The following is a 21,034-nucleotide window of genomic DNA, read 5'->3' on the forward strand; positions in this document are numbered from 1 at the left end:
ATCCTTAAGCTTGCTTACTGAGCCCTTTTCTTCCAGAGACTATAAATCTGTGTTTGTTCTAAAGGGTCATGAGCTGTCCCCCATCCCATCATTTTTGGGCATGTTCTTTAACATGTCCTGCGGCAAAGCTAGAAAACCTGGTCTCACCGAGACACAGCTCTGTCCTGAAGTTCAAGAATGACCAAACACGCTCTCGCTGTGGAAAAAAAAGAACTTGTTTTATTTGTAAAGTCTACAAAATACAGAGGAGTCAGGTAGGACACATACTGTAAGTCAGAAAATAAATAAGTATTTTTTTGCTCTATATAAGTATAAGATAAAATGTGATTTGCATATATAAAATATAAAGTACGGCTCTGTACCAACATCCTGGCTGTGCCGAGAGGCGGAATGGCAAAGAGGACGTGAAAATAACTTACGTTCGTGCAATAAATAAACCCAAGAGGAGTTGGGGTGGGGGGGATGCTAACCACAGTGCCTCCTCCACAATCGGTGGGCACCTCTCTCCGGGGAGGGATGATGGAGGCTGCAGCCAAGGGCAGCTAGCGTGGCAATACCCAGGCAGGGGCAGAAAGGGAGAGGGGTGGGGGGGATCATCTATGGCAGCAGATGCCAAGGGTCTGCCTCCTCCTACCTCCCCTGGGCTGCCTGTATTTAGCAAACCCAACTCTTCTCCAGCATTTCAGCCTGCTGAAGAGCCGGTTGTCCCACACAGGTGTCCAAGCTGGCAGAAAACCAAAGGGAGGAGCCTACCTGCCTGCCAGACAGCTCCCAGGAGCAGGGATGCTCTCCACCCCTGCTTCCCACCTCCTGCACCTCCACCCCTCTCTCTGCCTCCGCAGCTCTGGCTCTCAGGGGCCAGGAGCACCTTTCTGTGGGCTTTGTAGGTGGTGGGGTGCCGGGGAGCACTCGGTGGGGCTGTAAGAGCCGGCCTGCGCTGAGCAAAACAGTGTTTATCTCTGCTCCAGCTGCCTCCGCTTCCTTCCTGCCGCTGCGTTTCAGAGACACCCGGCCGGCCAGGCTGAGCGTCCCGTCCCGTAGGCAGGAAGAGGCGTGAAGGATGTGCGTGATGGAGACAGATAAAACGGCACCACTGCTTTTCCCCTTTGTGGATAACAGCCTGGGTTGACCCACTTCCCTGCCTGAGGGACCCTCCTCCATCACCGTCACCTCTGGCCTCCCCCAGCACCGCAGGCTGCCACGGCACTTTCCCCTTCCATTCATCCTTACCAGGCACCAACCTACAGCCACTTTCTCTTCCCCCTCTGACCTGCCACCTTCCCTCGCCATCTCCATCCCTGGAGTCTCCAGCCACGCTGCAACCTCCCACCCTGCTCCAGCCGTGGAGCAAGTTGTGGGCCCAACGCTGACGCCCCTCTCCATCTTATCCCTTCTGCCCCTCGCTGCAAAACCACTCTTCCCTCCTTTCCCTCCCTGGCATGTGCTTCTGGGACTGCCCGGCCCATGCTCAGCTCTCCCATGCCCTCCCCAAAAAAAGAGGCACCTGGTGTTTTCCTGCCAGCTTGGAGCCCTGGGATGCTTCCCCCTCTCCTGCCTGCACCCCCAGGCCGAGGGGTGCCCGGCCAGGGGGGCTGCAGCAGGGACAGGGCTGGGTTGGAGGGGAGGGGGCTGCGGGGCTTCAGGGGCCACCAGTGGGGTCCTGTCCTCTGCCCCAGCACCCACGCTGCAGCAGCCCTGCCTACGTGGGGGAGCTGGAGGTCAATGGATGGGAGAAGGAGGATTTCGGGCACGGGTCCCGGCAGGGAGGAGGTCAGGGAGGGTATGGGAGGTAATTCGTGGGGGAAGGCACCCCGGAGGGGCCGTGCCCGGCCGGGGGACGGAGGCCAGCACTAGGAGTAGGCGGCCTGGTTGGTGCCGGACTTGACGATGGTGATGACGCTGGCGGTGGCCACCTTGGCGGGGGGCCCGTGGGCAGCCACGGTGCGGGCGAAGCCCTGCAGGGCCTCGTACTTGCCACGGAGGGTGTCGAGCTCCAGGCGCATGGCGGCGTTCTCCCGGGCCAGCTTGTCCACCTCCCACTCCAGCTCCATCTTCTGCTTCTGCAGCTCTTCCTTCTGGCAGACGCGCTTCACCCGGCAGCTGGCAGCGTAACCCCGATTCTTCAGCGTCCGCCGGCGCTGCTTCAGCCTCGCCACCTCCTCTTTGGAGAGGCCCCGCAGGTGGTGGTTGAGCTCCCGCACCGACAGCCCCATCAGCTCCACGTCCGACAGCAGCGGCGTGTTCTCTCCCAGCTCCTGCTTCACCTGCTGGAGAGAGGGGTGGTCGCCTGAGACCCCCGAAACCAGACCCCCGCCCTACTCACGCCCCCCAGTCCCACCAGTGCTCACCTTCAGGGCCTTGCTGGAGAGCCCGTCCGCAGCCATTCTTGCCTCACGTTGGCCCTGCCGAGCATCCAGGAGAAAAGCCAGTTAGTGCCAGCCCGTGCCCCTCGCCCCGGTACCGAGGGCACCGGCCCTGCCGGCCCCCTGCCCGGCACCCATGTCCTCCCCCACACCAGGCATCGGACTTATCCCTACTCCTTTAAAAAAAAGCAGGTAGGAATAATAATGATAATAATAGTAATAATGACTGCAAAAAATAATAATAACAACGGCGGAAGGCTGGACTTTCCATCCCTCCTTCCTCCCACCCCGAGGTGGTCGGGATGCTGCTCTGCCCAGGGGACCCAAAACCTCCCCGGGAGGCCAAGGCTTCCCCCCGGGGAGGAAACCTGGGCGAGATCCGCCCGAGGCTAAAAAGAAAGTAAAAGCAGCAGCTCCACGGCGGGGGGGGGGGGAGTGGGGGGAAATGGTGACCGAGCCACCCAGCCGGGACACGCGTGGAGGTGCCGCCCCACCGCCCCCGTTGCCCGGCGGGTGAAGGCACCGCGGCTCCCGGTGCAAGGGGTCGGGGTGTCCGCAGGTTTCGGGGGGGGGGCAAAGGGTCGCGACAGCGGCCACGCAGCGTGGGTGGGCGAGAAGCGACCTCCCCGAGATTCAGCGGCCCGGGGATGGGGGGGGGGAAGTCAGGGAAGCGGCTCCTGCCTCCTCGTCGGTAGCCGGTCCCTTCCCGTCCCTGGGCTGGGGCGGGAGCCCCGGGGACCGCCCCCCCCCGGAGGGACGAGGGGGACCGGGAGCGCCCCGCGGGGAGGTGAAGGGTTGGAAGGGGACGGCGGGGAAGGTGGAGCCGGGGCGGCTGGAAGCTGATGCAATCCGGGCCGGGGAGCCACCGCCGTTCCCCCGGCTCACGGTTCCCTCCGGGGCGGTGGCCGGCACTCGAGAGGGAAGGACGGCCGGCCCCGAGGGCGGACACCCCCCCCCGTCCCGGTCCCGGTGCTTGGTGGCGACAGAGCGGCCTCCACGCCGGTACCGGACCCCACCGCCCACCCCGGCGGGGTCTCTCTCCCCCCACCCCCGGCCTCTCCCCGGCCCGGCCGGCGCTTACCGGGCGGCTGCGCTGGTCCCCGCGGGGCCGCTGCCGGCTCGGGCCGTCGGGCGGCACCTCCAGCCCCGCTCCCCGCGATTACTCACCCGCGGATTCTTTTCATTCATAAAAACAGAGTCATGCGGTGACGTCACCTTCGCTCCGCCCCCCCGGCGCCGCCACCGCGCGGGGCGGGCCCTGCTCTTAAAGCAGCCGCGGTGAGTCCCTTCCACCCCCCGCGTCCCCCCCTCGCACGCTGCCAGCGTCTTAAACGCACCGGCCTGTGAATGCAGCCACGCTCCAGAACTCCTGGTTTTTTTCCCTAAATTTCGGGGTGACGCAAGCCCAGGGAATGGCCAGACCCGGGATCAGACCTCCCCAATGGAATAAGCCGCTGCCGCTTTAAGAAGAGCAGCCCCGCCCCGCCCCTCACAAAGATGGCGGCCCCCTCTCCTTTCCTCCCTCCTCCGGGATGGCGGCGGGCGTGACGCAGCGGCGCTCGCCGCGCTCCTCCCGCCCCACTCGCCCCTCCCCGGGCGCGACGCCGCTGATTGGTCCGTGCGGGGATTGGGCGGGGGAGAAGAACGGCGCGGTGATTGGCGAGCGGCCGGCGAACAGCGCGGTGATTGGCGGGCGGCCGGCGAAGCGGGCTGAGGTGAAATCCCGCGCGGAGGATGCTGGGGGCCCGTCGTGCTTTGCGGCCGCCGCCGCACCGGGCCCGGCCCCGGTCCGCCCTCAGCCCCGATCCCCGCTCCGCCTCCCCCGGCTAACGGGCTCCTCCTTCTCCTCCTCCTCCTCCTCCCGGCCCGGTCAGGCCAGGCGGCAGGCAGGCCGGGGATCTGCCGTGGAAGGGAGGTGTTACCCGCCGAGGCACAGGAGTTAAAGGGCCCCTGAGAAGAGAGGTCAAATGTCGCCGTGAGGCGCTGAGGAGAACCGGGTGTTCTTCGCAGAGCCAGGAAAGAACCTGACGGTGCTGAGCTTTCCTGCCGGGTGGTGTGTCAACCCGGCGGCTCTCGGTTCTCTTTTACCGGTGCTGGGTCGCTCGGTTCAGGGAAGGGCCGGGCCGGGCCGGTGACCGGGTTTCCCTCAGGACGCGGGGGAGAAGCCGCCTGAGGCTCCAGAAAGATGCAGTTCTTTGGTCGGCTGGTGAATACTATCAACAGCGTCACCCAAATATTCACAAACCCTTACCGGGTGAAGGAGGTGCCGGCTGCGGAGTATGCCGCTCACGCCTGCCTGAGGGAGGAAGGCAGGGTGGCCCTGTATAAGAACAACCTCGCTCGCTCGTGGGATTGCCTGCTGGTGAATCCCCAGAACCCACAGGTCGCTTTCCGGTAAGTGACAGACCTTTAGCAATCGCTACTCTTAAGCGTGAAACTAAAGACCTGAAATCTCCAGTCTCGGGACCGCAGCGCTTCACGGCTGTGGGCGTGGGGTGACGTGTTTGATCGGGAGTGGGAGGCCCTTGCGTGGGCTGGTGGAGAAGTCATCAAAACAGCTTGTGAGAACAGGGCAGGGCTGAGTCCAAACACTGTGAAAACAGGCAACCGTGAAATAGGTACTTTGGTCAGAATATCCAGAGGTACATGCGCTTCCACTCGTACCTGTTGGTGCTTTAGCATCTGAGCACGGGATACTTCAGCCCAAAGGTTAACGTTCCTCAGGACGAGGAGGTGCTCTTTGCTAACGATGTAGGCTTCAATTGTTGTCATCAATTAATATGTGTAATATGACTGAAATAACCAGGGAGCTGCTAAAGTCCTGTGTGCAGCCACCATCAGTTAATATTTAAAAAAGGGAAACAATAACTAGACATGATTTAGGGTTTAGGAGCTAACTACTAGACAATGGGACTCTGTGTTTATGTCAGAAAAGGTAATGGATTGTGGTCTGGTCAATAAACCTTGAAGAACCGCTTGGAACTGTCAAGATTAGGGAAGAAGTAGGTAAAAGGTAATTCCTACAGGGGGAGATAGCGACCACTGACTCATTGACCACCTACTGAAGTGATACCACCTACTCAAAAGAAGACAATGAAGGAAGAAGACAGAGTCTGTGCACTAATGTACATGAGGGGCAAAGAAGAAAGAACCAATTATTAAGAAAAATAGTAATGAATATCTATTAGTTAAGTATATAAATATAAGAATTTTTGAGACAAGTGGGTACTATCTTGAGACAGGCACCCATTCATGCGCATCAATGAAATCAATTTGAAAATACCTCGACTCTGTGTGTTATTGGTTTGCACACTGGGTAAATGAACCCCGTTTGTGGGACAACACCTTCTTCCCTTGGAAGAAGTGTGACACCAGGTGAGGAGGAATAGGGGAGTCCCCAGCACTAATGTTTGGAGTAGAGCAGTTTCTCTCAGATATGCAGGATGGAGATTGTTTCTCTGAGCAGGATCAACGCTGCGTTTGCCTTTCCTTCAGGCTCTTCCAGCTCGACAATGAAGCAGATGCCCTGGTGCGTTTTGAGCAGTACGCCGGGCAGCTGCGCCCTTTCTACGAGAGCGCACGCCAGCCCTTGTTGCTCGAGGATCTCCAGCAACTCAGTGACTGCTTCCGCAACCACCCCAGCTGGTCCTCGGCACACGTCGCGGTGGAGATCGGCCATCGTGAGAGCTTCCGGCACAACCACGTTCTAAGGCAAGGGACGGGAGGGGTCTCCAGTGGGCCTGGTGCTGGGAACGAGCTCGGGAGGGCAGGCTAGGCCAGATTGGGGTATCCTGGCTTGATACCCCAAAGCAACGGGGGCGGCTTCCTGGGGGAGCTTAACACCAGTGGTGACTGCAGAGGTTGTGTTTAAAAGTGCCGGCCTTGGTGTGTCTTGCCTGAATGACAGATGTGGTAGGAAAGGGGGTCTGATGGTCGCTGTGTAACCTTAGTGGCAGGCTTTCAACCTGCTGCTGTGGACGTTAAAGCCCAGAGCTCTGGTGTTTGAGCTAAAGGATTGAAGTGTTTTGCTAGAGGCACTAGTTAGATTCTTACAGCCCTGGTGGAGCTGCTTGTTGGAGGGGGTTGTGGCTGACTTTGGAAACCACGAGAGAGGAGGTACAGTAGGACTGTCTTTCTGGAAATGTTTTTTTGCCACAAGCCCTCGTTCCCCTTCCATGGGTAAGTTCATTGAGAATAGGGGAGACTAGTGAGGAGTTAGGGGACTGAGGGACTAATGGCAGCACCTCTGACAGATCTCCTGCCTTTCTTTGGGCAGCGTGAGCTGCTCCCATATGGGGGGCAGAGGAAGGAGCAGCATGTCAGGGAGAGGGTCCATAGCAGGGCTGCTTGGTGGCCTTTCCCTGTGCTCCTTCCCTGCCCAGAGGATGGGCTTTCCTGAACCTCGTGGTTCGCACCAGCTGGGCCTGTCACAGACGTGTAGGGTACTTTCACATCAGCTCCCAGAGCAGCTGCATGTCCTTGTCTTCGCAGCCCTTCCTTGGTCTCACGTTGACTCCTCTTTTGCAGCTGCGTGAACAGCACGGACAGCGAGGATGGCTGCACCCCGCTGCACCTGGCGTGCCGCAAGGGAGACATGGAGTGTCTGCTAGAGCTGCTGGACTGCCACGCGCGGGTGGACATTACAGACAGGAACGGGGAGACCGTTTTCCACTATGCTGTGCGAGGGAACAGCCCCCAGATCATCGAGGTGGGAGTGATTTCAAAGCTGGGGGGGAAGTGGGACTAGAGTGGGTCCTCTCTGTGCTGTGAGGAGGGAGACAGAAAAATAGCTGTAGGCAGGGGAGGAGAAAGTCAGTTCCCTCTGCTGCAGCACTGAGTTAATGCTTGAGGCTGATTTCAGCCTCTTTCTTCCCTTTACTGGTGCTGTTTCCCATAAGCGGGCTCCAGATTTCACCCTGCAGTGGAACAAGGATATTAAGCGAGTTTCCTCAGAAAGTGTCCTTCATTGCTGTTTGCATCAGACCTTCATCCTGCCTTTCCTCACGCCCTTGGTTGTCCCTTCTCCGTCTCCTCCAAGCAGGGTATTTGGTTCTGGGCAGAGTTATCCCGTGGGGGAGTGTGTGTTTAGACTGCTGTGGGGGAGCGTGTGCTGCCCGCAGACTGACAGTTCAGAGCCGCCCTGGACTTTCCAGAGCTGCAGAACCTGTTGTTTGAACTGAGCAGCCTCGCACCTTGCACAGGGGACAGCGATCAGAGCCTTGAGGCAGAGACAGTCTGAAGCCAGAGGCGTTCTCAATTGCTGAGAAGTGCTGGGCAGAGTGACAGGGTTCGTAAGGGTGTGGGTGGCTTTCCACATTGGTTCCTGAGGTCTGTCAGCTCCTCAGCACCCAGTGTGAGTGCGAGACCATCTCTCCCCTACAGCTGCACCCCCCACATTTGCCCAATACCTGTTGTGACAGCTCTCCCTCTGCCTGCCAGACTGTGCTGGGGTTTCCTAATGTGTGGTGGGGGAGGGCTGACGATCGGGGCTTGCCATGCTGTGGAGCAGGGCAGTTAGGACCTTTGTATTAGAAAAATGTCCTCTTTGTTTATTTCCCTGATGGCAGCAACTTGGCTTGTTTTGACAGAAATAATTCCACATATGATCTGTCTCCTGTTTTTTTTTTTTTCTTTTCTTTCTTGATTCCTTCCTAAACCAGAGAAAAGAAACTCTAAATTCCCTCTTGTGTGCACCAGGGCTTGCAGGGTTTCCCCCATACAGCAGTGGGATATTTTTGTGTAACAAACCAGTCAGCAGGTAACAGGTCTAAAATTTATGGGGAGAATAGGAAAATTCCTTCAAACATATCACCACATGTATATTTTAAACAGAATCCTGTTTGTACCTGAAAGCAATGGTGGAGTTGCAGGGGAGGTTGAGCTCCTGCCTGCTGACTGGCCGTGGTAACTGATGGGCCCGCAGCAGGAGAGGAAACTACTGATTCCAGTTAGCGCTCTCATTTGGTTGGGAGTCTGCTGTGTCATTCAGGGTGGTGTGAGCCCTCTGGCTGAGGGGTGTCTCAGAAGCACCCAGGCCGGAGGAATAGGGCACAGAGAGCAGCAATAAACCCTCTGGGGAGAGAAAACAAGGAGCGCTTCCATAGCTGCTGTGTTGGAAGCAGGGGTGGAGAGGACAGGCTGTAGCACTGTGAGGAACCCAGTGCTCCAGAGTCTTTCATCAGAGGTCAGGAAGAGGGACGGTGCTCTTCCATGTCTATTTATTTACCTGTTGTCTCCTCTTCCCAGCTCCTGGGCAGAACCCCAACTGCTGGCTTGGACCACCTAAGCCATGAAGGGCTGACCGCTCTGCATCTCGCTTGTCAGCTGGGCAAAGAGGACATGGTTCGGTCTCTGCTGAAATGCCGTGCCAGCTGCAGTGCCATAGGGACGCTGGGCTACCCCATCCACACAGCACTGAAGTTCTCCCAGAAGGGGTAAGTAACCACTTGGGCTGCCAGAACAGAGCTATTTCTCAGGTCTGGGGTCCTGTCTGCTTGCTCAGAGTTGTCCAAGACTGGACCTCTTTCAGGACAGTGCTCAGTAGGAGGACGTCCTGTGCTGTCCTCTGCTGCATCACCAAGTTGGCAAAAGAACAGAGAGGTGCTGATGTGGAAAAGAAAGAAACGCTTTCAGAAGAAAAAGTTTTTTCGCTGAATTTATCTGCATATATTATTTAGTATCAGACATCAGGAGAAAGACACAGTTTTTTAAAAAAATGTTTGTGAAATACTTTTTCTCAGAATGAGCTGTGAGAAGATGATTTACTGATGCTTATATAGTATTGCCAATTGCTGTACCTCTGACTTTGAGTGCTCTGATCCTAATAAGCTTTCATTTCAAAGCCTAGTTATTCCCATCTCCTGTGGGCCAAAGGTACTCTTGACTCTTAATAACACACTCTGGAACTGAATCAAAAGAGGCAGTGTTTACTTCCTGTTTTGTTTTCCCTGGAGAAATTTGATTCTCTTTGTATGTGCTTTATAATACTTAATTTTCATAGAGTGTCCAAGCTTTACAAATAGGGCGCTCAAGTCAACACTAGCTGCTGGTAGCTAATTTTCCAGTATTTTGAAAAGTGCTTTCCAACATTGGAGACACATTCACAAACCAAAAATGTGCTTAGGTCCCTTAGTTTGCAGTGGGGCTCGATCTCTTGTACATGGTTTATTTTGTGGTGTTTCAGAGTGGAGAGTGTATGCTTGTTTCGTAAGTCTCTACCTACCCACACTTTCTAGGCACTAGATACTAGTCTGTTGACAGTAGGTGTGATTTTTTTCACTCAGAGGGAAGTACACAGATTCTTGATTTCAGCAAGTATTTAACTATTTCAGTTTTATCCCCATGTTTCCATGGCGAGAGAGGAAGAAGAGAAGAATTTCCCCTCAGGTCTTGAGAGTTCCCAGAAATGCCATATTCCTGTATTGGAGATGCACTCAGATGTTGCTCCACAGCTTGGAATTGGGAAGGGGTTCTCCTGCTTCCTCCAAACGCTGTGCTGCTTGCATGCTTCCTGTTGTACCCTTCCTTTCTAAAAAGAACAAAACAAAACTGCAGCTGAGGAACTTGCAGGTGTTGCAGAGAGCCTGCTGCTGCAGAAGAGTTTCCTGAAAGGGCCTGGGCAGGAGGCAGGTGCTGATGTGAGTGGAAGTCTTGAGTCAAGACGGCAGCCACCCATCCCTTCATCTCATTGTCTTTGCCAGGTGTGCCCAGGCCATCCTCGAGGTGGATGCCAGCCAGGTTCACTCCAAGGACCCACGCTATGAAGCCACTCCGCTGCACTGGGCGAAGAAGGCAGAGGTAAATGGAGCCAGTCCGTGGCAAGGGTCTGTGCTGCCACACAGCACCCATTTAATTCCTCCTGCTGCTGACCTCTCCCTTTCCTGAGTGCACGTGCAGAGCCCTGGGAGTGTCAGAGCCCAGCCGGCAGCCCGGCGTTTGCTTCTCTTTGCCCTGTGCTGATCAGTGCTGTTTGCCACGGGGGATGGAGCAGTGGAGCCTTGCAGTGAAACAAACTGGTGGGCTCATCCCTAGTATGTCATCCTTGGCTGTGAAACTGCCAGCTTGTCCCTTTTCCCTTTTTGTTGGGGAAATTGCAGCAGTGTCACTGTTACCCCTGGGGGGAGCTCTCTTCTCATTACTGACAGTGTCACTGAAAGAAGCAGATTGATGCCTCGAAAACTGCAGGGAGAGTGTGAGGTAGGCACAGTGTGGTGGCATGTGGGTTATGGTCCATCTTCTGCCAGAGATGGGCAGATCAGTGGTGTGACATGCTATGCTGGAGCACCAGAATGGTGCTTGTTGCAAGCAGAGGACATTCCTATGGCAGGACTGTTTTCCCTCCTGCAGTATGACATCCCTCTCAGAAATGTCCCATGGAGTTTCAGAGCAGACATAAATCTGCTTGGCTTATAAACAGAAGATCAAAAAGCAGACTTTTTCCCTCCAGTCTGCAAGGATTCTGGCCTGAGTAGGAACTGTTTTTTCTCCATTGCCCTCAGCCACTTGCTACACTCGCATATAAGTCCCAAAGCATCCAGAAGCTCTAGGCAGATTGTGAAACCACCAACTAGTTCTGTGGTAAAGGACAGAGAAAACCCATCTCCAGTGCTTGGAGCAATGCAGCTGGCATCTGCCAGCCGGCCGTGTCCAGGCTAAGGGTCCCACCTCTTCCCCTGCTTTGCTTGCCATGAGACCTGGATCATTTGAGCACCCAGGCGGTTATCCTCACAATTGCTTTCTCTTCTTGACCTGGCACGTGCACGCTTGAGCACAGATGACACGGCTGCTGCTTGAGTACGGCTCCGTGGTGAATTTGACCAGCCGGACGGCTGACATGGCTCTGCACATTGCGGTCAAGAGGGGACGCTTTGACTGCGCCATGGTACTGCTGACACACGGGGCCCACACCAATGCCAGGGGTCAGGATGGCAACACACCACTGCACCTGGCCATGAAGGTGAGTTTTCTGCAGAGGCTGCTGGGAAGGAGAGAGAGGATTTTCTTGAAGGGTTGAGGCAGGGATGGACTCCTTTGAAATTCTGGCTATTGTCTTTCATGGGGTGATCCCTTGTGGGTGCGTTGGCTAATGAAAAGAGGAGGGAGGGAATGAGAAATCATGTAGCCAAAGGGAGTGTGGTCTTTGACTGAGCTTTCTCTTGTCCCCTAGCATGACCACCTGGATATGATCAAAGCGATCATCGTGTTTGGAGGAGATGTCGAGATCCCCAATGATTTTGGGGAGACACCAGGGCTGTTAGCTGCCAGGAGCAGCAAAGGTGAGGGAGCATGTCAGCAGCCTTACAGGGTGAACCCAACATCCTGTCTCCCCTCTGTCTCCCCTTGCTGGCCAAAACAGTGTTTTGGGGAGAGGTGAAAACGTGCCAAGCGTGGGTGATGCTTCTCCAACGTGCTTTCCCAGCTTCTAGTTGCTCACAGGGTAGGCACTTCCTGAACTAGCGGTGTAGGCTTTGTATTAATACCCCTTGATGAATTTCTCTTCTATGAGACAGAGATGCAAGAGGAAAAGCTGTCACGCACTCACCCTCTTTCAAGCCACAATGTCAGGCACTGCAGGCTCACAACGGGATGACGCAGTGCTGCTGAACTGCCCGGGCGTAAGCAGACACGGGCAGTTCTTCAGTGGCAAGAAGTATGTGGCGCACACCCTTGAAGCTGCACAGTATTGGGTACCCCTGCTGTGCACAAGTCCTGCTGCTTGGTGTTCGGAGAGATACCTGGGACATGCTTTCCCCCTCCCTGGGTCTTCCCAGAGGTTTTGTGAGGGTCAGGGCTGCTGATGAATTTGGCAGACCTCCCCCCCCCATCCTGGTGTGTGCGTGCACTGATTCTCTTTCTGATCTGTGACTCCCCCCTTCGTCACCTAAGGTGCGAACCGGAAAGTGCTCTTAGACCTGCTGCAAACTGTAGGGACCGAACGCTGCCACCCACCCAACCCTGACTCCCCAAGCCTGGCACCATCTGCCGCCTCCTTCTTCCTGGAAGGCCAACCTTCCTCACGGAGCAGCTTCAACAGCTTAGGTAAAGCCTTCCCTGGCCCTCCCTCGCTCTCCTCCCTTCTCGCTTCACAGTGCTGTCTCACATCTCTTCTGCAGATGGGCCGTGCTTTAGGGACTGTCTCCTAGCTCACTCTCAGTTTGTGGTGACTCTGTCCTCATTCAGCTGTTGCAGGATCCCATCTCTTTTCTCTGCTTTTCCTGTGTGTGTACTCTCAACTCTTGTACTCCAAACTTTTGTTTTATAGACCTGATACAGTGCAGCTCTGTAAAAAGAAAAGGGAAGACTGGTTCCCTCACCCCTCTGGAAGAGCTGTAGGACTTAGTTGCCTGCACGTACTTCATCCACTGGGTCGTGTACAGAAGGGGAGGTACTTGCTGGTCTGCCTTGAGGACCTCCCAGTGTTGGGCACAAGGAAATTAGAAGCGTTGCTCATTCAGATCCTGGAGGTCAGCAGCTGGGAGAGGGAAGGGATGAAGCCCAAGGATAAGCGACCCTGGTCACAGGGTTTATGTTACGCATAGGAAAAGCCTACCTTAGGACATACAATTGTGTTGTAGCTTGTGCTCTGTACTGCCCAGACTCTGTGAATAAGTGCATGGGTCTATTCTAGGTGCTGGGCTTTCCTCCTCCAGGGAGCTCCAGAGCTTGGGCAGAGGCAGCAGGAGGGGTTACGGAGTGGGCAGTGGGTGAACTGGCTCGGAGGGAGGCTCTGACCCTCGTGAGAGGGGCCTGCAGGCAGATAACAGCCGCTTGCGGTCCACTTCCCCACTCAGGTTAATGGTTTACTTTGCAAAGGCCTTGCCGTGGGGCTAGAGGACAACCCCCTCCTGGCCCTGGAGTGCGTCTGTGTCACCACAAGTATCGCTGGCTGCTGACACCAGGACTTTCTTCTCACCATGGCCTTGTGAAGGTGACCCCCCCCAGTTTCAGCTCTGATGCAGTGACAGAGCAAGGCCCTTTTTTGTCATGGACTCTGGCCCTTGAAGAAGCTCCTCACCACATTCATCGTCATCCACGGCCACCTTCCGGCCTGGGTGGTGGCAGGAGTATTTAACTTCTCTCCTCCTGTTCTTTCTTCTTTTGGTTTCGCAGGCTGGCTTCTCACCTAGCCTGGATTGGTGCCCCACACCCAGGGTGGCCTGGGTGTACATCAGCTGAGGGGTAATGACAAGCCACCCTGTCCCCACAGCTCTCCTGCCTAGGTTACCTCACAGGAGTAGATTTAGGTTTTATCTTACGGCTTGCAATAAACTGCGTAGTGGGCACGCTGCTAGGCTCTGCCTTCTCTCTCGCCTACTGTGCTCATCATCTGCTTCTACAAATCCTTCATCTTTGCCAGTGCATCTCCAGCTGCCTGCTCTAAAGGACAGGATTTCTCCTCTTTGGTGTAGAGTTTAATCTGGGGGGGGGTACCTGGTGGCTAAGGGTAAGATGGCTTGTGTCTCCTGCAGGGAGCTTTATTCAACTGGGAAGGGAGCTGGATGTCCTCTGTGTGATTATGGTGGAAATCATTTACCACACAGGTGGGAGGTTTGGGTATCCTGACCAAGCTTTCTGAGGGCAGAGAGAAAGTAAGAGGGAAGGTTTTCTAATTAAGTATGATTTGGTTGACTGCTGTCTCTGAGGCACATGTCAGAGGGTTCAGGTAGCAAAGTGGTCTCTAATTTTTTTTTTCCTTTTGCATGTTCATGGCCCTCTAGGGTACAAGGACCTTCTGTATGTTTCCACAACGCTTGGACAGTTGTTGAAGGCACCAGATGCTGTGGACTCACCCAGTGAGGGTAGAAGAAAGTAAGTGAGGAACAGCTTCTGTCTGGGCTCCCGTGCAACTTGAAGGTGAAATCCGTGTGTGTGAATTGTCCCCACCCACACCCATGGGTGTGGTGTCCTCAGAGCTGACATTATTTAATGTCCATTGACGTTGCAGTTTTTGCCAGAACCTTGTGATAAATCTCTGTTCCCATAACCGACCACCACCTGTTCCTGCCTGCAGCCCTGGAGTTGCAGTGGAGCTCGAGCTCAGCAGGTGAAACCCCTGCTCTGTCCCTCCCCTCTGCCACTGGGCAGCAAACGGTGTTTTGGCTTTGTGATTTCCCCGTCTCCACGTGCTGCCCTGACGTTCACCCAGCTCCTTTGCCAGGCTGTGCACTGCCTCGGCAGTGCCTGCACCTCACCTTGCATGGACCGGAGGGAGGGTTGGCACTGAAGTGCTGCTAGCAGGAACTTAGGGCTGTCTGCTTTTTTATTTATGACACAATACACATTACTACGTGGTGAGGGACTTGGATGCATTTTCAGCTTGTGAATGTGTGGTGTAGAGGTTAGAGGTGGCTAAAAGAGCAAGTGCTGTTGCACCAGCTCTGACGAGGCTTATCTGGCTGAGTCCGGTCTTACTTGCATCTGAGGAAGCACCGCTGGATTTATTTGTTCACTGATTACACTGTCCGCAGCAGCGTTCTTGTTTCTGGCATAGTTTCCCATCCCCAGGGCCATGTTCCCACGCAGCGTGCTGTGATTTGTGAGCTGTCCCACAGCTCCCAGTTATCTGTGTCTGTCTCTCTCCAGTCATGACCGCCTCCTCTGCCTGGATGGAGGGGGCATCCGTGGCCTGGTGCTCATCCAACTCCTCCTGGCTATCGAAAAGGCTGCGGGCCGTCCCATTCGTGAGATTTTTGACTGGATCGCGGGGACCAGCACTGGCGGGATCTTGGCCTTGGCTATTGTACACGGTGAGGACAGTGCAAATAATGGGCCCCTTCTCGCTCCTGTGGGCCCGAGGGCTCCTCTGTGGGGAGCAGATGTGGGGTGGGAGCTGCCTCTCTTGAGTCCCAACTGAGATTTGTTGTCCCTGCCAAAGGAGGGAAGAGATGTTTGTTAATGAAGGAAAGCCTAGACCTGGCTTTGCGCTCATTTCTCACGTCAGCTGGCCTTGAGCAGCTTTCTGGGTTTTGGGAAGTGTGTGGTGGCAGAGTGCAATGGTCTGTTCTTCCTTCTCTCTCCATGGGGGTTTTACAGCAAGGTGATCGACACTTTCTGGTAGTGGGAAACTACGCTCCAAGCTTGCCCTTCCTCTTTAATCCCTCCCAGTGATGCTGCTGAGGTCCGAGCAGATGACGGGCAGCTTGGGAAGGGGATTGGGAGTGATGCCTCCCATCTCCTGCTGGTCCTGGGAGGTCCCAGCTCTGATGTGCTGTTTGTTCTGCCTGCCCTTCCTCCTACCCCCTGCTCCTGCTGACGCTGTTGCCCGTCTCAGGAAAGTCCATGGACTACATGCGCTGCCTGTACTTCCGCATGAAGGACATGGTGTTCCGGGGGTCTCGGCCCTACGAGTCGGAGCCCCTGGATGAGTTCTTGAAGAAGGAATTTGGGGAAAACACCAAAATGACAGATGTCCAAAAACCGAAGTAAGTCTTGCCTGGGGCCGTGCTGGTTGATGCTCTTGTGAGTGTGCTCTAGACCCCTCTCAGCAGAGATGCTTAGCCTCTCCTTAGAGTAGATCTGGAGGAGTGTGATGTGCAGACTATTGAAGCCATAAGTACATTTTTTTTCCATTTTACTCTTATTCTGTCATGTCCTCTCCCCCAGGGTTATGGTGACAGGGACGTTGTGCGACCGGCAGCCAGCTGAGCTCCACCTTTTCCGGAATTACCCTGTACCAGAGACAAAAACCTCCACTGAATACAAGACAAGCGCATCTTTCAAACCACTCACTCAGCCAGAAGGTAAATGCTGGTACACAGCAGTCTAGCTGGTTGACAGGGGAGGGGGCCGTCCCTCAGAGACAGAAGATTTCCTGGTCTTCCTCCCATTGCTCTGAAAATCGGAGTGGCCCAGCTATGGCTCATCCCTGATCTTGACTTGTAGCTTGGTCCTAGTGATGGTTCCCTTTTCTCCTCTCTCCTCCTCCCTTGGCTTCTCTTGTACCAGGAGCCTGGGCTGGCTAGCAAGGTTCATGAGGAAGGGGTCTGCTAGAGGAGTCCTGTGTACAGTCAGTACCTTTCCCTGTGCTCTCAGGAGCAGATTTAACATAGAAAAGCTGTGTAATTGAAGCATGCAGCCCTCTCCAGCTTGGTTCTTTCTTTGTCTAGCAAAGGTAACTGGTTCACCAACAAAATAGCAGCAATGAAGCTGGTAGAGAGTGAAATTGACCCAGGATATGTAGAAAGTGGTGAGAACATCTATAAAAGCCCCCCAAAATAATCCTATGCATCCAAGCAGAGGCCCTACTGTTGGGAGAAAGAGGCACAACTATCTAGGGCAGGGTCTTCTAGGATTGCAAGCCTATTCTGCTTTGTGTTGGTGAAGGCGGGGTGCTTCTTGCACACAGGAAAGTTGCTGCAAAAGGCTGTATGCTTTCTCTCCCTGCAGACCAACTTGTATGGCGTGCTGCCCGCTGCAGCGGCGCGGCTCCCACTTATTTTCGGCCGATAGGCCGCTTTCTGGATGGTGGGCTGCTAGCCAACAACCCGACCCTCGATGCCATGACGGAGATCCACGAGTACAACAAGACGCTGATCAAGAAGGTGAGGGAAATCCTGTCCCTGACTGGTAAATGGGGCTTTATTGTCTCCATGAGCCTCCCTTGAAGGGGAAGAGGGTTTGGGAATGGATGCCTCTCTAGTGGATAAACAGGTTAGCAATGCAGCACCCTAGAAGGGAGCGTATGGAGGGGGATATGTGTTGGGATGATGGCTGAGAGGTGAAATACTTCTTCTGACAAGGGTGTGAGATGGGGAAGCAGCCCCATCAGCCTGTCCTTGCTACTTTGAGCAAGGATGATTCAGCTGATGGTTGTGTGTGGCCCTTGGCGCAGCTATGCATTGCCTTTTTGTGCCCAAAAATAAATGGAGAAGATAATGGTAGGGCACTCTGCAACGCTGAAGAGCAAATGCCTTCTGTGATGTGGCAAGTTCCTCAGAAAGATGACTAACTACTGCCAGCTGCTGCTCCCTGTAGCTGAAAGGGGAGGTGTGTTGCCAAATCACTGAAATAGTTGGACTGTTTCACAGTCATCTGGTCCTAGGACTCATCTTTGGGGTGATCCCATGGGTTTGGGTGCAGCCAGGGGTGTAAGGGACAGAACAGTGCAACTGCTGAAGTCACTTGGATGATACCTGTCTCACCAGGCAGTACTGAAGGGGGAGGATGGGGAAGAGAAAAGGCTACTGAGCCTTTTGCCTTGGCTTTTAGAGCTTCCCCAAGATTGCTGTAAAAGACATGCCCCGCCTTAATTGCTGGTCTTTGCAAACAAATCTTTTCTTTGTCCACAGGGTCAGAGGCAGCAAGTAAGAAAATTGGGATTGGTGGTCTCCCTGGGGACAGGGAAGCCTCCACAGGTCCCAGTGAACTCTGTGGATGTTTTCCGTCCCTCCAACCCTTGGGAGCTGGCGAAGACCGTCTTTGGGGCCAGGGAGCTCGGGAAGATGGTAGTGGATTGTGTGAGTACTGGGAGGAAGGGATGGAGGAAGAACCCTGGGGCTGCTTGCAGGGAGGGAGCAAAGGTTTCCTGTCTTCAGGTTGCTCCTTTTGGAAGAAAATTTTATTTCCTTGGAACTGCTCCGACCATGGCCAGTTCAAGGAATGGACGTAGTGGGTAACTTAAGAATTGCGGGAGCACAGCAGGTCTGAAGCCCTGTCTGCCTCTCTGGGGTTTTGGGTGCCCAGGGAGGTTCTTGGAGCTGAAAGGAGCTGAGGACAGGACGGTGGTCAGTGACCCTTAGGAACACTTGCAGGTGTGAGTTTGTGAAACTCGGTATCTTTCCAGGGAACATTGATTCCATCTGAGCAACCTGGACCAAAAAAAAAAAACCACCAAACATGCCTCAGAAAACAGCAATTCATTGTTCTTTAGAAAAGCTGTGTTATCCCCACTGGGAAAATCAGTAAACGCTAGAGCAGTGGGAGTATCAGTAATAAAAAGGAGTAGTTCAGAGCTGTGATTAGGAGTGTGTAATAGGCATATGTTCTTGCATGCTTCAGAAAGAAGCTCATTAAATGTTGTGCATGAAAACACTCCAAACGAATGAAAGCCAGAAAGGTCAGAACTGAGGTTCTGACTATAATCTTAATTCTGTTGCTTTATCTCCTTTTAGCTTGCTAAAGCCAGAAAACACCCAGAGAGGTCCCTCTGCTTCCCTTGTCTTTTATTTCAGGGCTCCCAGGGAGGCTGTCCCAGGATAGCCCAGAAAGCCTGTAGTAATCACAGGCTCTACTGGTACTGGGCTTGGACAGAAACGGATAGGGATGAAATCCCAAGGAATCTGTGATTCAGATCATCCTGGGGATTCTTTAAGGGAACCCACTTGGTGCTGGGATGGATGGAGGATCTGTAGGGTGCAATTCCTTGTGTCCCAAGGATCAGGAGCACTGTTCTTACATGAAAAAAAACCCCAAATAAAAAGCCACCCCACTCTTGGTGGTGAACGGTGCCATCCAGGATGCACTTGCTCCTGGTTTTCCCTCTCCCTCTGCGGCTTGTGCAGTTCGACTTGGTGCCAGGGGAGCCTCTTGCAGGCAAGGGGAGAGCAGTGTGACAGTCAGGCTCTAACCGTGGGCCTGTTTCTCCTGCAGTGCACTGACGCAGATGGCCCAGCTGTGGATCGTGCCAGGGCCTGGTGCGAGATGACGGATGTCCCGTATTTCCGGTAGGAGCTTCCTTTCCGCTCTCCGCACAGACCTATTTTTATCCCTCTCACTTCAGACCTGGCTGTGGCATGCATCATCCCAAATAGTGTCCCCTCCAGAGGCATGCCTGCCCCCCTGCCCCCTCTCCTCGTGCCTCAGTGATGTAACGGAGGATGCCGTGGCCCGTATGAGCTGATGCGTCCAGCACGCCTTGTCTGGGGTCAGTTAGAGGGGGCTCGGGGGATGCTGTCTAACAGGGTCCTTCGGGAACGTGCATCCTGCCCTATTCCACCACGCACAGCGTGTTTTAAGACTCGTGCCTTAGGTGGTGCAGTTGCTGAACTGTGGCTCAGCCTTGTGTGTGGTTGGCCCTTGAAGGAGGGGGAAGGCCTCCGCTCTGCAAGCCTGCTAGATAAGGGCAAGCGAACGCCTGGGACAGCGGGAGCCACTTAGCGAAAGTCTTGCGCTTCGCAGGCTCACTGCTTCGTTGCATTCGTGTCTGTGCCCAGCTGATGATGCTGTCTTGCTGTATGCAGGCTTAGCCCTCAGCTGCACACGGAGGTGATGTTGGATGAGGTGAACGACACCGTGCTGGTGAACGCTCTCTGGGACACCCAGCTTTACATCTACCAGCAGCGGGAGCAGTTTGAGCAGCTGGTGCGACACCTCTGCCGATGACTGACCTGGAGGTTCCTGTTCTGCATCCCAGTGGCAAGGAGCAGCAGACACTGAAATGGCTTGGATTTGCCCTTAAACCGAGGTGTTGAGGTGGGGGAGGGACTACTACTACTACTACTAATAATAATGAGGAATTAATGATATTTAATAGACAACAGTGCACATACACGTGTATTCCAGGACACACCCATGTATTCCCGGACAGCTGTGAAATGCTGACAGTTATCTTTGTACTGTAGCCCCATCTCTGCTGCTATGCTCGGTTTTGCTGCCCTGCTATGTGACTGTACAGCCCTTCCTGGAAGCCAGAGCCCCCACCTACCTGTCTTGAGCTGCAGAAACTGGAGTCTGTCTCCTATCTGTGCAGCACCCCCACTGACAAAGCACCGTGCACCTTTCCACATCACAGAATGAGCCAAGGCCAGATAAATGTTCAGGGATTACTTGACCCACTGGGGCCAAGGTGTTTCAGAGTGTATAGTATGGGGAAAAGGGATTATTCTTCCCTCAACATGCCTGGTTTGAAGGGGAGAAGAAACACTGCAACTTTCCACAGTAGATATGGCACAGAATATTGCGACTGGCCTTGGGAGAAAGGGGAACCTTTCCTGAGCCAGCTGTCTTCTGTAGCGCCTTCCCCTTTTCCCCTCCGAGATGGGCTGGCAACGCAGGTACTGACTGCACCCAGGGTGGGAGCAGATCCCCCCCAGAGACTGTTTTGTGCCACCTGATCTGTTGTGCTACTCTTTGCTCAAGGGCTGAGATGTGAAAGCCTGTCTTTACTCACAGCAAGCTCAAGATGAGGGACAATAGCCTTGGCTTGGTAGAGAGATCATTTCTCTTTATTCTTAATACAGAATTGAAATGCTCTGAGATAGGTTCCCACCAAAGAAGCTGACTGTGACAATTTGGATTTACTTTTTTTACTGCTGGAAATCCCATTGTGACTGCTACACTACTCAGTGTTTCTTCAGTAAATTTTGCATATTTATAAATAGTTTGTGTATCTATTTGGAGGCGTTTTGAGGAGTAATCTGAAAAACTGAATTCTTAATCATTTTCTTTTGACTGAATGGACTGCTGTTGTGAACAGTGCTTCTATGCAAAACTAATGTGGCCTGAAATAAAGAGAGTTTTGCATTTGGTTCCACTGTCATGCGTGGTTGTCTTGTCTCTCTCTCCATCCTGCAAGGTCCCAGAGGGATTCTGAGCTTGCAGCCTCTGAATTTCTTACAGGTAGAAAATCAGGAATTGGGCTCCTTGAGACACAGGATTACACCCTTTGTATGAGCTGAAGAGGTGAATGGCCTGTCCCTGCAGCCAGCCCTGGGAGCACGTGTGTGGTGTGAGCG

The 21,034-nt window shown here is 54.3% G+C and overlaps 2 protein-coding genes across 8 annotated transcripts; one reads left to right on the plus strand and one right to left on the minus strand.

Moving 5' to 3' along the window:
- Positions 1–197: 197 nt before the first annotated feature.
- On the minus strand, positions 198–3,814 carry MAFF (MAF bZIP transcription factor F). 6 transcript variants are annotated; one of them, XM_041129462.1, is made up of 3 exons: positions 3,701–3,814; positions 2,349–2,402; positions 198–2,267 (listed from the first exon to the last, which is right to left on the minus strand). In XM_041129462.1, exons 2-3 carry the CDS (start codon positions 2,382–2,384, stop codon positions 1,851–1,853), a joined length of 453 nt encoding a protein of 150 aa, XP_040985396.1. In that variant the 5' UTR covers positions 2,385–2,402; positions 3,701–3,814; the 3' UTR covers positions 198–1,850. The 6 variants fall into 6 exon arrangements, with proteins under 6 accessions (XP_040985396.1, XP_040985397.1, XP_029896325.1 ...); XM_041129463.1 differs by having other exon boundaries at positions 198–2,264; positions 3,701–3,804; XM_030040465.2 differs by lacking the exon at positions 3,701–3,814 and adding an exon at positions 3,445–3,558 and having other exon boundaries at positions 198–2,264.
- Positions 3,815–4,190: 376 nt separating this feature from the next.
- On the plus strand, positions 4,191–20,827 carry PLA2G6 (phospholipase A2 group VI). Of its 2 annotated transcripts, XM_030041040.2 has the most exons (16): positions 4,191–4,757; positions 5,859–6,074; positions 6,891–7,071; positions 8,610–8,797; positions 10,064–10,160; positions 11,137–11,319; positions 11,530–11,638; positions 12,249–12,401; positions 14,081–14,171; positions 14,946–15,109; positions 15,634–15,784; positions 15,966–16,102; positions 16,749–16,903; positions 17,651–17,818; positions 18,951–19,024; positions 19,541–20,827. In XM_030041040.2, the coding sequence occupies exons 1-16, from the start codon at positions 4,549–4,551 to the stop codon at positions 19,680–19,682; spliced, it is 2,418 nt and encodes an 805-aa protein (XP_029896900.1). In that variant the 5' UTR covers positions 4,191–4,548; the 3' UTR covers positions 19,683–20,827. The 2 variants fall into 2 exon arrangements, with proteins under 2 accessions (XP_029896900.1, XP_029896901.1); XM_030041041.2 differs by lacking the exon at positions 12,249–12,401 and having other exon boundaries at positions 4,192–4,757.
- The last annotated feature ends 207 nt before the right edge of the window (positions 20,828–21,034 follow it).

This window comes from Aquila chrysaetos, chromosome 17 (genome assembly GCF_900496995.4).
Source record: "Aquila chrysaetos chrysaetos chromosome 17, bAquChr1.4, whole genome shotgun sequence".
Lineage (NCBI taxonomy): Eukaryota > Metazoa > Chordata > Aves > Accipitriformes > Accipitridae > Aquila > Aquila chrysaetos.